The 13589-nt window shown below is 36.2% G+C and overlaps 1 protein-coding gene across 1 annotated transcript; it reads right to left on the bottom strand.

Annotated features, from left to right (window-relative positions):
* Positions 1 to 245: 245 nt before the first annotated feature.
* LOC141428281 (digestive cysteine proteinase 2-like) lies at positions 246 to 13307 on the bottom strand. The gene is made up of 14 exons (XM_074088179.1): positions 13231 to 13307; positions 11766 to 11874; positions 9247 to 9346; positions 8392 to 8515; positions 7993 to 8116; positions 7427 to 7545; positions 6963 to 7077; positions 6805 to 6885; positions 5931 to 6160; positions 4079 to 4205; positions 2995 to 3100; positions 1717 to 1806; positions 1224 to 1318; positions 246 to 548 (listed from the first exon to the last, which is right to left on the bottom strand). Exons 1-14 carry the CDS (start codon positions 13286 to 13288, stop codon positions 362 to 364), a joined length of 1665 nt encoding a protein of 554 aa, XP_073944280.1. The 5' UTR covers positions 13289 to 13307; the 3' UTR covers positions 246 to 361.
* Between the last annotated feature and the right edge of the window lie 282 nt (positions 13308 to 13589).

Genomic DNA, 13589 nt, shown 5'->3' with positions numbered 1-13589 from the left:
ACCTCCTCCTCTACCACTCAAAGGTTGACTGGCAGAGATCCCTGCAGGGATAAGTCCGCCTTTGTACTTAACACTTTACTTTTTTTATGTAACCTTTTTGTATAATAAAGAGTGTAAGCAAACAAACAAACAACCATACAAAATCGATGAAAACGGTATCTTAAAATATCCTATTATCCCAAAAATAAAAAAATAAACTATAGGTTATTTTTTTTGGTGCATCCCAATTACGAATAGGTAGTCGGCGTGGCTTGACGTTGTCATGGGTCTTTCCTTAAGTTTCCCAACTACGTTATTTACCAGACAATTATTAGGTCGATCAAACAAAAGAGTAGCAGTCCTGATCAAGCGATTACATTTATTAAAAGACGACATATGTGGGCTCCGTAGCCACGCCGCAGTTGTTGTCTCTAGTTGAGATGTGGGCGTAGCCGTCGAGACCCCAATACGGACCCCTTGTATTCTTGATGATCCAAAACGTGTCCCCGTCTTTGGTTCCGTACCCGACCAAAGTCACTTCGTGGTTCAATTTGTCCGGGGAAGATTCACTGCAATGATTGTCGTATGATATTAAAAACTTAAATTGGGGTAATTTACACTAAACAAGTATAAAAAAAAAGATTTATTTCTTCCTTATATTTAAACGTTTGTTAAGTCTCTGCTGGACTTTCACACAAAGCAGTTGAAAACGAGTGGTATTTACTAATACCACCATAATTGGAACAGAATATCTCCATGTAAAATTGATATCACGAATTAGAATAAGCAAGAGAAAATGACATGTCAACGAGACACGCTGACCTTTACAACTTTATTGAATCTGGATAAGTCAACTTGACCATAGTCACGTCAATTTTGTTCTCAAATTTGAAATTATAATACGAGTTGCATCCGATAGTTTTCTTATCATCATTTTACAATACAATATTTTAGAGACATCTACCGGGTGATAGCCACTTTTTTTTTTGATAATGAACACCTATAATTTTTTCCGCTATTCTGCGCTAGATGGTACCTAGCACATTGTACCTTTACAATTTTCATGTACATACTTGAGCAATAAACTAAAGCTCAAGACCTCTCGTTCTGAGAGGAGGCATGTGCGATGCAGTGGGAAATATATAGGCCAAGATGAGAAAATAAGGTACTTGTGCAATGACCTTACATACCTATTTATATATTATAACTTTAAAATAACTTTTTTCACTTATGTATTTACTTACCACGATGGATCGTAGAAAATGCCTTCTTCATACATTTCTAGAGCATCAGAGGAATCTATGGAAACTGACAATGGTCCGTGGTTTATCAGGGCAACCTGTATTACAAAAATATCATTAAACATCGAAATTTACTGTAGATTTTTGGCAGTGTTAAGCAGTTGTCTGAACGACCTTATGGAAAATATAAAGTTATTCTTAGTACTCATTTATTTAATTGGAAGAGTATACATGAATGTACGCAGCAGTGTTTTTTTTATATGCATGTCTATGCGACTTGTGAACGTTCTTCCTTCAAATGTAAAAATATTGAATTTTTGGTTCTTGCCTTCAAATGTAAAAATATTGAAATTCTTGGTTCTTGTCCTCAAATGTAAAAATATTGAAATTTCATTGTTTTAAAATAAATATCTACTGAACATAGAAAACATAGCCTCTGGGCGAATTCTTTTCTAGCCGTGCACATGCACAATTAAACCTTTGTTCTAATTATTACCTTGAGAGCCTCGACACTGAATGGAGTGACATCAGTATATCCCCGGATTTTATAGGTTGTCGTCATGTTTTCGATGTCACAGAACCCTTCCTGCAATAAAAATCGAACTTTGTCAACACGCAGAGTAGTAAATGGACTAATTTTGGAATCGTCGGAATTTTGCCGTGTCGAAATTAATTAGGTATCATGGGTCGTTTCGTTTTAACCACGATTAGTCATAATGAAAAGAAAGAGAGCAGTACTACATATTTCATAACTAAAAACAACCAAAAACCCGACTGCCTTAAAAAATACTAAAAAGAAGAAAACAACTCATGTGGGCTAGACTCGGTTATTCATCATCATCATCATCCCAGCCTATATACGTCCCACTGCTGGGCACAGGCCTCCACTCAGAACAAGAGGGCTTGGGCCATAGTTCCCACTCGGTTATTAGGTACTAAGAATTTTTGAGCTGGTCATGATTTGAATGGGTCCCGACTGTTGAACTTGAAATTAGCTACTTAACAGTGTTCTAGCCTACTAGACTTGTTTTCTTCTTTTAAGTATTTTTAAGGAAGTCGGGTTTTTGATTTTTTAAATTTATTATTTTATTTCACACTTTTTTGATATTTCTCTGAAAATGGTAGTTATATAGATTAAAACAATTATAACCTATAAATTTAGAATGGGCTTTTCATTAGCTTTCATTTGATACCCTATAAATTATTATATATTTCAAGAATTTCATGTATCCAGTGTCACTCGCGTCATCAAGACAAATCCAATGACGTATCATTTATCAAAATAGGTTCAACCATTGAGTACTCAAACACATAACCCTCCTTCTTCGCAGTCGGATAGAAACGGAGCATTTTTGGTTTTCAATATGTAAGACATCGCTTGTAAAATGGTTTTATAATACTAATACTATTTTAGGATTTTCGTAGGATATGATGATTTGCAGCTTGTTGTTCATTGATTTGATATCACTTTAAAACTTAGTCAGAGTTATATAAGTCTTTAAAATTAGTGTGTTGATGTTCAGAAGACAAAGAAACCCGAAGCGTTGACCAAATTGTTGAATGAGAAATAATAGACATCGTAAGAGTTCATTCCCACTTGTCAGATGTCGGATCCAGTTCGTGTCCGATTACAGTCATTTCTATACTTAGGAAATCGCGTCGGGCAAGTGTGAATAGCTTCATATCAAATGTTCTCCCACTGGAATATCCGATTAAAATCCGGGCCCGACATCCGACAAGAGGGAACTAGCTCTAAGCATAAACTTTGCTTCACCTGCATGAGGTATGGACCATATTCTTGTTCCGTAGGGAGACCATATTCCATCATCCATTTATAAGAATCCTCATCATTGCCACCGTCGCAACCTGAATTTCCGAATCTGTAAAATATAACAAAATAAGCAAAACTTTAATTAGGTATATAGATATACTGACTACATACATGTTTAAAGTAGAACATGCACATTTTACGTGACAAAGAAAGTTATTTTTCACATCAAACAATTTCTAGCTGATTCAAATTGCCTTTAAGATGCTAAACTGTTTAACCTCGCCTATCCATCTACGAACATACCAAGGCTTTGCCTTCCGGTACGCATTAGCCACCTCGGGATACAACCGCCCGGAAGGCAATCCATTCAGTGAAACTTGTACCCGCCTACTGACATATTACATTAGTAATAGCAAACAAGCAAATGATCATTAGTGAAGAAAAGATAAGTAATATTTTTCTAAGGATTTCGTATTTTATACGGAATCTTCCAAGTTTAGGTATATTTTATACCTTAGGCTGCTATTTACTCATAAACTACTAATAATTCTCAAGCAAACTTAGCCGTTACAGTTTTTCTTGAAAGTTTGATATACTTACTACCATCCTGAATTTTTCCAAATTTTTCCACCCACCGGTTTAGATTTTAGAGGGGAAACGCTCGATTTTTATGAAAATTTGCACTTTAAAGTTGAAGATTTCGCAAACAAATCACTAAATCGAAAATCGTCTGAGCAAACCCCTAATGGTTTTAAAATACCTATCCAACGATACCCCACACTATAGGGTTGGATGAGAAAAAAAAATCACCCCCACTTTACGACTATGGGACCTTTTTTATTTTTATTTTTAATTGTACTATTTTGTCGGCATAGTTTACTTATATATCTGTGCAAAATTACAGCTTTCTAGCATTGATAGTCCCTGAGCAAAGTCGCAGACGGACAGACAGACATGGCGAAACTATAAGGGTTCCGTTTTTGCCATTTTGGCTCCGGAACCCTAAAAACGAAGTATCAATTCTCACTCTTGTCAATACATAATTCGTTAATCAAATACAAAGTTACCAAGTGAACACTATTCTTACCCCCAAGAACAGTCCAGAAGGGCTTGGTTACTAAGCTTGATCAGATTTCCACCGTTGGATCGGGCCAGAGCTCCTTCAGCGGCAGCAGTGGCGCCAAAACTCCAGCAAGATCCACAGTCTTCTTGGTCTAGAAATAATGTATATATTACGACCGGCTATTATATATTTTTACTTGTATCGGTGTCTCTGTGTGTTGGTAAACAAATTTTGCAAATGCATACGATACTAAAAACTGGACTAGCGTACAAACGGTAGCGTTTTAAGTACTTGCATTTTAGTCTTTATACTAAAATAGAGTCCCGTGATTTTGAGACTTAAATAGAGTTCCGTGGTTTAAGCTACTTATTTTGGAACCACGAGTATGTTCGAATGGAGTTTTGTGTAAAGAGGTTGAAGTAGCGAAATACTTAACCAGGCGTAACTTTTTAGGAAAAAACAAACGCATATCATATGGAATATTGGGGGTCTCCTTCGTAATCCATAATATCGTTTGTCCTAAACTCAAATGCCATAACACTTTTGCCATAAACACTTTTGACATATCACACTGTTGCCATAATGATCTTATGTCCTAATAATCGTAAATCCCTTATATGTTTTGTACTAATGAGGTAAGGCAACTTGCGAGTAATAATATTAAAATCCATTATATGAAATGCCATAACAGAGCACTTGTTGGCAAACAGCAACTTGCGAGCCAGAAAAGTAGGTTAGTTTAGAACTGCGACCCCTACAGAAACGAACCGCAGCCTGAAAAGTAGGTTAGGTTAGAACTGCGACCCCAACAGAAACGAACCGCAGTTAGAAAAGTCGGTTAGGTTAGAATAGCGACTCAATATTAGGACAATAAATATTATGCCATTTACATTATGGCAAACTTTATTATGGCAAAAGATCATTACGGCAAAATTTGTTATGGATTTTGAAATTAGGAAAAAAGCTATTATGGATTCCAATATATTCGTAGACCAGGTATAAAATCGAATCTCGTAATTTTATATCTCATAACAACCTTTAGCAGAATCATCATATCACCGAATTACTTTTCGCATTTTTTTTTCTCATACTATCATTTCTCGTAATTTTGTAAAGCCGAATATTAACATCACATAATATCGATGAGAATAATATTTATATGTTCGAATAGTTGACATATCTCATAATATTTGTTCTCGAAATAATTATTTGCTGGCCTTACTTTAACCTTAACCCATTCTTATGGTAGCTGTTAGTTCCTTTAACTATGTCATTACGCCATGTTAAAGTCAGCGCTATTTAAAATTCCGTGTAAATACAAAATAATCCAAACTAATATTTTGCTATGCCATTATGCCATACAAAAATTGGCGTTATTAATGTTCTGCTATTTAATATTCCGCAAAAGTATTTTCAGCGATATGAGTGTTCTGCTATGTAATATTCTGAGAAATGACTATTATTCGAACTGATAATTATGCAAAGTGATGATTATGCTAAAGTATCATTGGGCGAAACAAAATATGAGATACCTGTTATGCGAAGTGTAATTCGGAGAATCGATATTATGCAAGATAAAGGGAACCCATATCGGACATATCATCAAAGTAATGTTCAATGAGATCGTGGATGCAATTGTGGTGGCACAAGCGTTAGATTATAAAAACTACTGCACTAATTAATTGCGCAAATGTGTCCTACACGTAAGACTAACCCTTAAATTGATAAAATTGAAAAAAGTTCATAATTCAAAACCAAGTCAAGTTCAAAAAATTCTACATTAATAAAATACAAAAAGATAGTCTGGAATTATTTGTGGTGCACACTTTCCATTTAAGGGTAAGTAATGTTTTATGTATTGTATTTCAAAACTTACTTAAAACAGGCCCAACTACTCCTTCAAGTCTCAAATCGTACTCCGATGGCAATGTCTCAGCAATCTCCTTAATTTTCTGCTGTGTGTATGGGAAAGGTACGTTGCCAGGTGACCGAGGCTTATTTCTACGCAACCCTCTGTATCTTTTCATCTCTTCGTCTGTTCGGTCGGAGAGTTTATTCAGAGCTAGTGTATAGCCCATATTTTTACGGTTTGTATCTTCGACAAGCCTGAAAGAGTATGCCAATGTATTAAATAAAGAATTAGCAGAAACGTGTAGCTTCTGAATGTGTAAGACACTTAATAAGTATCATGGGATACATGACACCAATTTATCTAGTCCCAAACTAAGTAAAGCTTGTACTATGGATACTAGGCAACGGATAAACATACTTGTATAGATAAATACATACTTAAATACATTATAAACATCCAAGAGCCGAGAACAAACATTCTTATTATTGATACAAAATATCTGCCCCGGCCGGGAATCGAACCCGGGACCTCAAGCTTCGTAGTCAGGTTCTCTAACCACTTGGCCATCCTGTCGTTAAAGAGTGCGTGTAAGAGGGGTTGGCGATTTCAAGTTGACGATCCGGAGCTCTCCTCTTGCAACTTGGTACCAATTTACAATGAGAGCTACCGAAGAGTTTTGAGTCAGTAAATGTCCCAAGGTGAAGAGTATTTTAGAAAAAAAAGACCCATCGAAAATGAAAGAGTCAAACACATAGTGAAAGTTTGGTTAATCAGATATATTTAATATTCATCAACGTTAGATCGTGTAAATTATTCAATTAGTCACATTGTAATAAACAGATGTAGATAGATTACTTTTGAGACAACTTGTCTCAGGCAAGTACAAAGAATAAAATACCTCCATTTCTTGTGGAAGATGCTTTTTCGCATTTCGTGTTCGTTTTTGTGGGCATACTGCTTATTAAACCGCTTCTTGTACCTAAAATAAACGTAATATATTAAATGCCTGTAAACATCTGTAAGTGTATAAATATTTCATCTTTTATAGCCAATTACGTTTTGAATACGTGATCCAGGTGTTGTTTATCTTCAGGTTTTAATGACTCAAGAGTTTCAGCAACTGATTTTATTGTATCATCGTCGTCATCATCATTTTTCTCAATACAGTCATCTGGAAATATAAATGTCACATGAATTGCTAATGTCTATTTAGCGTGACTTAACACGATTAATCATATTATCAGACTAAAGAAACGTGATACATACTAGTCTACTTATAACCATGGCAACTTGCATGTGACTGAAACGTCAGTCTTAATATTAAACAAACAGTATTTTACTGCGTGATTAAATCATGTGAGTGGTAGTAGTTATGATTAAAAATCTTGAAAGATTAGTTTAGCTATCAAAAATCGTCATGTTATATTGAACAACATTGGGCATTAATTCACTTCCATGTAGAGTCAGTAGGTAATTTAAGTATCTACTCTCTCAATATAGTAACTAGGAGAGAAACTTACAATCTTTGTATATTTTGATATCATCCATTTTGACAAAGTTCGGTTGGAAGTTGAAGAAGTCCCAAATCACATGGTTGCTGAAATATCCATGCCACTTGTTAACCTCCTCCTCTTCGAATCTAAAATGTAAAAGAAATAATTAACTGCCCATGAAATGCCACTCAACTACACTACATAATTTATATACTTAAGGCAGAAGGCTCAGGCTCAACATGTGTGGTGAACTGGTGAGCCTATTTAGTTTGCTCACACTGGTCAGTATTTACCTAAACGAAAATTCCATACAAAGTTTTGCGTCTTATCGTGGAGTTTTGTATAGATTGACAACTGTTCTCTTCAACTCTAAAATATTACATTGCTTAATAAACCCTATGCGAAAGAATTAAATAGATTCAACACTGCTGTACACACAGCTCTGCAGAACTACTGGACTACTAAGTTATCCAATTCAAATTCGACATCAAAACTGACGTAAACTCATTTAAACTTAAATATTAAGTATGATCAGCGTGTCTCGCTGACATGCCATTTCCTCTTATTTTCGCTGTTCCTTGTTTATAATATACCTGATAGGCACCCAAGCTTCAGTTTCATTTTCATAGACGGCCCATAGCGTCTGTTTAGTTTCTGCTTCGTTCTCATTAGCATTTGTAAACTTAACGCAATCAACGCCTTTCACGTTGTCGGGGCCTATTAGAAATAAATCCCATTAATATTATAAAAACAAAAGTTTGTATGTGCGTGGGTCAGGAAGATCTGATTTTACAAAACCTATATCGATCAATCGTGGCGATCAGTCGCTTCGAAATATGTGTAGCTATGTCAATATCGTTTACGGTATTGACATACACTATCGATCGGTCTTTTCGATCGATTTGTAACAACGGATTGTAAAAATGAATGGAGCTGCAATGCGATGGAGTCCCTAAGTGCATTTCGAGTTACAGTAGTAAAATATTAAGTACCTTCAGGTTCAAGCCAGACAAGTAAAGGTAGAAACTCCTTTGGTGTGATCGGGCTAAAAGTCGTTCCGTGCTTTACATAGCAGACCATCTTGTTTAATTCTTCCTCTGTCGTTTCAGGATGGATCTGAGGGGGGAAATCGATACACTGTGTCTAGTTTATACACGTGTTATGTTCCCCGTTCATAACCATTTTACGTAACCAGCACTGAAAGGGGCCAAATATTTCCTACTTCAAAGACATTTCGGTAAATTGGTCACTTTGACTGTCAATAGGATCCAAAAAAATAAGTACGACGACGAGCAAAGCAAGTGTTAGATTAAATTGTGTAAGATGGTTATGTACTGGGAACGACGGAACTTAGACACGATGTGGGAAAATTTATGCAAATAGAATTACATCACGGGGCTATGGATAGTTCCAGTCGAGCTCTAGTTCTAATAAACAATCAATATGATGTAGGCGCATTAGCTCTGACATTCATTTTATTTGTGTTAAACTTGGAAAAATAGGCTAGAGCGAGTCGATCTTGTGCACTAAGGTTCTATCTTTAAAAGTAGCTTTAAAATAACAAACTATGTAAATAGGTCTAGGTAAAATTTAGATTTAGGTTGGTAAGGTTTAAGTTCATAAAATAAAGACCGACTCATACTTGATCGGTTCCTTATTGTTATTATATTGTCATTATACAGTACATTTATACTTCAAACCTTATAGGAAACAATGCAAACTCAAATATCTTATATGGTGTCTTATATGGGGACATGCACTTGATTTGTAATTTCATTTTTATTATTTTAATACATATTATGTAAAAACTGTATGTTACATCTATTATGGTCCTCGGAATTATTTACCTCATACTCGTCTCCTTTGGACTTCCGTGTCCTCGGAGCTCTAGCGATTTTAATTACTGCTCCATCGTTGGCATCAATTCTTGAAGATTTACTGGACCTCCTACAAAATAGTGAATTGTACGACAGTGCATAAAATGTACCATGACACAAATATGATAAAATGGGTTTTATAAACAAGTTATATCTACTCTCTCAACAGTGCAAAACGTTCGTTTACTACCTTTTATTTCTCATGCAGTGCTAATGCACATAATAAACCATAAAATTGTTACCATTTATTAGGGATATCGTATGTAGGTAATAAAGCAATCCGTGCTGCGTGCTATAACCCCGACACCACCGCTGGACGGAATTTAGACACGAATTTTCCTATGCATACATATCTCAGGTTGCTTATTTCTACTACGCTACTTATGCAGCAGCACTAGCGACATCTATGTTTTCGCTCTCATCGAGAGACGTCACATTCTATCGGAACCAACCGCCACACCAGACAAGAGATGTCGCTACTAAGCAATCAAATATGATTGGTTATTTGGAGTCTTTTTGTATTTTTATTTCAACTCCAAATTTGTTACTTTTACGGGTATCCCGTGAAACCATATCGAAAATACAAACTGAGACATGGATGCACAGAAAAACCAGAAAAAGAGACCAGCGCTGGGAATCGAACCCAGGTCCTCAGCAATCCGTGCTGCGTGCTATAACCCCTACACCACCGCTGGACAGGAATTTAGACACGAATTTTTCCTATGCATACATATCTCAGGTTGCTTATTTCTACTACGCTACTTATGCAGCAGCACTAGCGACATCTATGTTTTCGCTCTCATCGAGAGACGTCACATTCTATCGGAACCAACCGCTCACCCAGACAAGAGATGTCGCTACTAAGCAATCAAATTATGATTGGTTATTTGGAGTCTTTTTGTATTTTTTATTTCAACTCCAAATTTTACTTTTACGGGTATCCCGTGAAACCATATCGAAATACAAACTGAGACATGGATGCACAGAAAAACCAGAAAAAGAGACCAGCGCTGGGAATCGAACCCAGGTCCTCAGCAATCCGTGCTGCGTGCTATAACCCCTACACCACCGCTGGACAGGAATTTAGACACGAATTTTTCCTATGCATACATATCTCAGGTTGCTTATTTCTACTACGCTACTTATGCAGCAGCACTAGCGACATCTATGTTTTCGCTCTCATCGAGAGACGTCACATTCTATCGGAACCAACCGCTCATCCAGACAAGAGATGTCGCTACTAAGCAATCAAATTATGATTGGTTATTTGGAGTCTTTTTGTATTTTTTATTTCAACTCCAAATTTGTTACTTTTACGGGTATCCCGTGAAACCATATCGAAAATACAAAAAATAGTGAATTGTACGACGAGTGCATAAAATTTACCATGACACAAATGTACCAAATATGATAAAATGGGTTTTAGAAATAAGTTATATCTACTCTCTCAACAGTGCAAGTAAACGTTCGTTTACTACCTTTTATTTCTCATGCAGTGCTAATTCTACATATAACTTGTTAAAATTGTTTAAGTATTTTTATTTATTAGTTAATATAGTATGTAAGTAATAAAAAAATACTTTTATTGTTCGTAGCTGTTGGCGCCTGATTACTTTGGTCTTAGACGAAGATTTTACTTCAAGCACTAGAGCATAAAAATAATAGTTAAACACATTTTTCATGTTTCACTCAGAGTTCTGTGACGACCGTACCATACTTAAATAGTAATCGTTATTATTTTTAATGCTCTAGTGCATGAAGTTAAATCTTAGATTATATTGAGTAATACAGGGCTTCCAACTTTATCGGTCGTTCTGTTCTTTTACACTTTAGAGTCCCTCGTAAACTAAAATGTCTACGTACTATAATCTTGTATTGTTGCTTGTTATTTAGACAAAATTAAGCAAACAAACTCAAAGTGGCATCCTTTTTTATGGTGTTCAATTAATACTAACTTCGCATTTTGTAATATGCGAAAGTAATTCTGCCTGTCAGTCTTTCCACCTCTCTGTTACTTTTTCTCGCATTTAAACCACTAAAATGATTTACGTATATGAAATTTGTAATGGAGATTGATTGGGACTCTTGCATACATTACTAGATTAGATTACGAAAATCCCTTACAAACTTCCACCCCCTGTTAAGTCCCTCAGGGACAATTTTCCAAGAATCCGTTCTTATTCCTTGTCTGTTACATTTAAAAATAAACTTTTTTGCAAAACATTTCTTTACTGACCCAAAGATCAGGGCCGGAGTCAACAAATAAGGAGTTTCCGTTTTATTTATATGACTTTTTGACTCCTAAATTCCCAGCCCTAACTTTTGGACTCTAAAATCAAAATATATGATTGACCTTGGTCGTCTTGGTCGGTCATCTGTGATTGTAGAAAAGAATAACAAAGCTTTTTCCGAAATTACCACGGCACATGGAGTTCTTCAAAATAAGCGAAGCCGCTGGCGCAAGCTAGGGTAAATACATAGAACCTTACCAATATTTGTAGTTTTCTGACCAGCCTGCAGACAAATACAGCTTTACTGCCTCAACGGTATACTTCTTTGGCCATTTTAGCTCCGGATAGTCGTCTTCCTTCACATTTACTGAAACAAACATAACATCAACCGTCATCATCCCAGCCTATATACGTCCCACTGCTGGGCACAGGCCTCCTCTCAGAACAAGAGGGCTTGGGCCATAGTTCCCACGCGGGCCCAGTGCGGATTGGGAACTTCACACACACCATTGAATTGCTTCGCAGGTTTGTGCAGGTTTCCTCACGATGTTTTCCTTCACCGCAAAGCTCGTGGTAAATTTTAAATGCAACCGGTCAATCCGATAGAAATTGAATAAAATTCAGACTATCTATCCCCTAGTTAGTACACCATGAGGATGTAAGTGGACAGTCCTCTGCATTTGCCAAACTATTAGCAGGCAGGATGCGATATGGAATGGGCTAAAAATGTATTGAATAATGTTTTTCCGTCGTATTTTGTCGGATAAGTATTTATCTTCCTTCAGTAAACTTCAGTAAGCTATATCGAAAATACAAACTGAGACATGGATGCACAGAAAACCAGAAAAAGAGACCAGCACTGGGAATCGAACCCAGGTCCTCAGCAATCCGTGCTGCGTGCTATAACCCCTACAGCACTGCTGGACAGGAATTTAGACACGAATTTTTCCTATGCATACATATCTCAGGTTGCTTATTTCTACTTTGCTACTTAAGCAGCAGCACTAGCGACATCTATGTTTCGTCGACAGCTGTAACAATCTTTCGGAACTAACCGCTCACCCAGACAAGAGATGTCACTACTAAGCAATCAAATTATGTGTTTTTGTATTTTTTATTTCAATTCCAATTTTGTTACTTTTACGGGTATCCCGTAAAACCATATCGAAAATACAAACTGAGACATGGATGCCCAGAAAAACCAATCATAATTCAGTAAGCTAGTTGAGAAAGCAAGATAAATACGAACTTTTCCGACAAAATACGATGGCAAAATATGTATTGTTCACTACAACTATATGGAGCTAGAATGCTGTAGACGGTATTGCCGGTTTACAGACGCATGGCGTAGACATTTTCGTTAGGCAACCCGGAAAGAGAGAGAAGCGGGTTTTAGGTAAGTATGTCTTCGGATGCAACTCCTCGGAGGTTGTGTAAGTATGTCAAGTAAATTTAGGCAATCCGGTAGGAATTGAGTTGTTACGACGCCTTGCCACTGCCGGGCTATGAAGTGAGATAACACCAGCTACCATTGCGATAATAATATAATAATAATATTTTGGGACAAATTACGCCAATTTGATCTAGCCCCAAACTAACAGAAGTCTCTCTTGACATCAATCATCATTGATTGTTGTCTCGTAAATTGATATTATATAAGGTTATCTTGTTAGCCATCTCTGTCTGTATATTATTAACTACGGTAAATGTCTAATATTCTTACCATGTTTTCCACAAACGGTGTACAAAGCGCCAAATAAAAGTAACGTTTTCAAAATCATCTTTCCGTTGCCACCAAATGCGATAAATTAGCAAAAGCACACGGCTTTTATAAACATTGATATCAAACCAATTCATTATTTTCATATCGATATATTGATTAACTCTGTTATATATTCTGGTGACAATTAAAATGGAATTGCTTACTATTATTATAAATGCGAAAGTGAGTATGTTTGTTTGTTATGCTTTCACCCTGAAAAATAACTAACATTTTATTGTAAGACGTAACTATGTACAGGACTAGAGCCCGAAATAAACTTTTAATTTTTGTCCCATCAAAAACATTACATGTATAAAGCC

The sequence above is a fragment of the Choristoneura fumiferana genome, chromosome 5 (genome assembly GCF_025370935.1).
Source record: "Choristoneura fumiferana chromosome 5, NRCan_CFum_1, whole genome shotgun sequence".
In the NCBI taxonomy this organism is placed as follows: domain Eukaryota; kingdom Metazoa; phylum Arthropoda; class Insecta; order Lepidoptera; family Tortricidae; genus Choristoneura; species Choristoneura fumiferana.
This window is presented reverse-complemented; position numbering and strand designations above follow the sequence as displayed.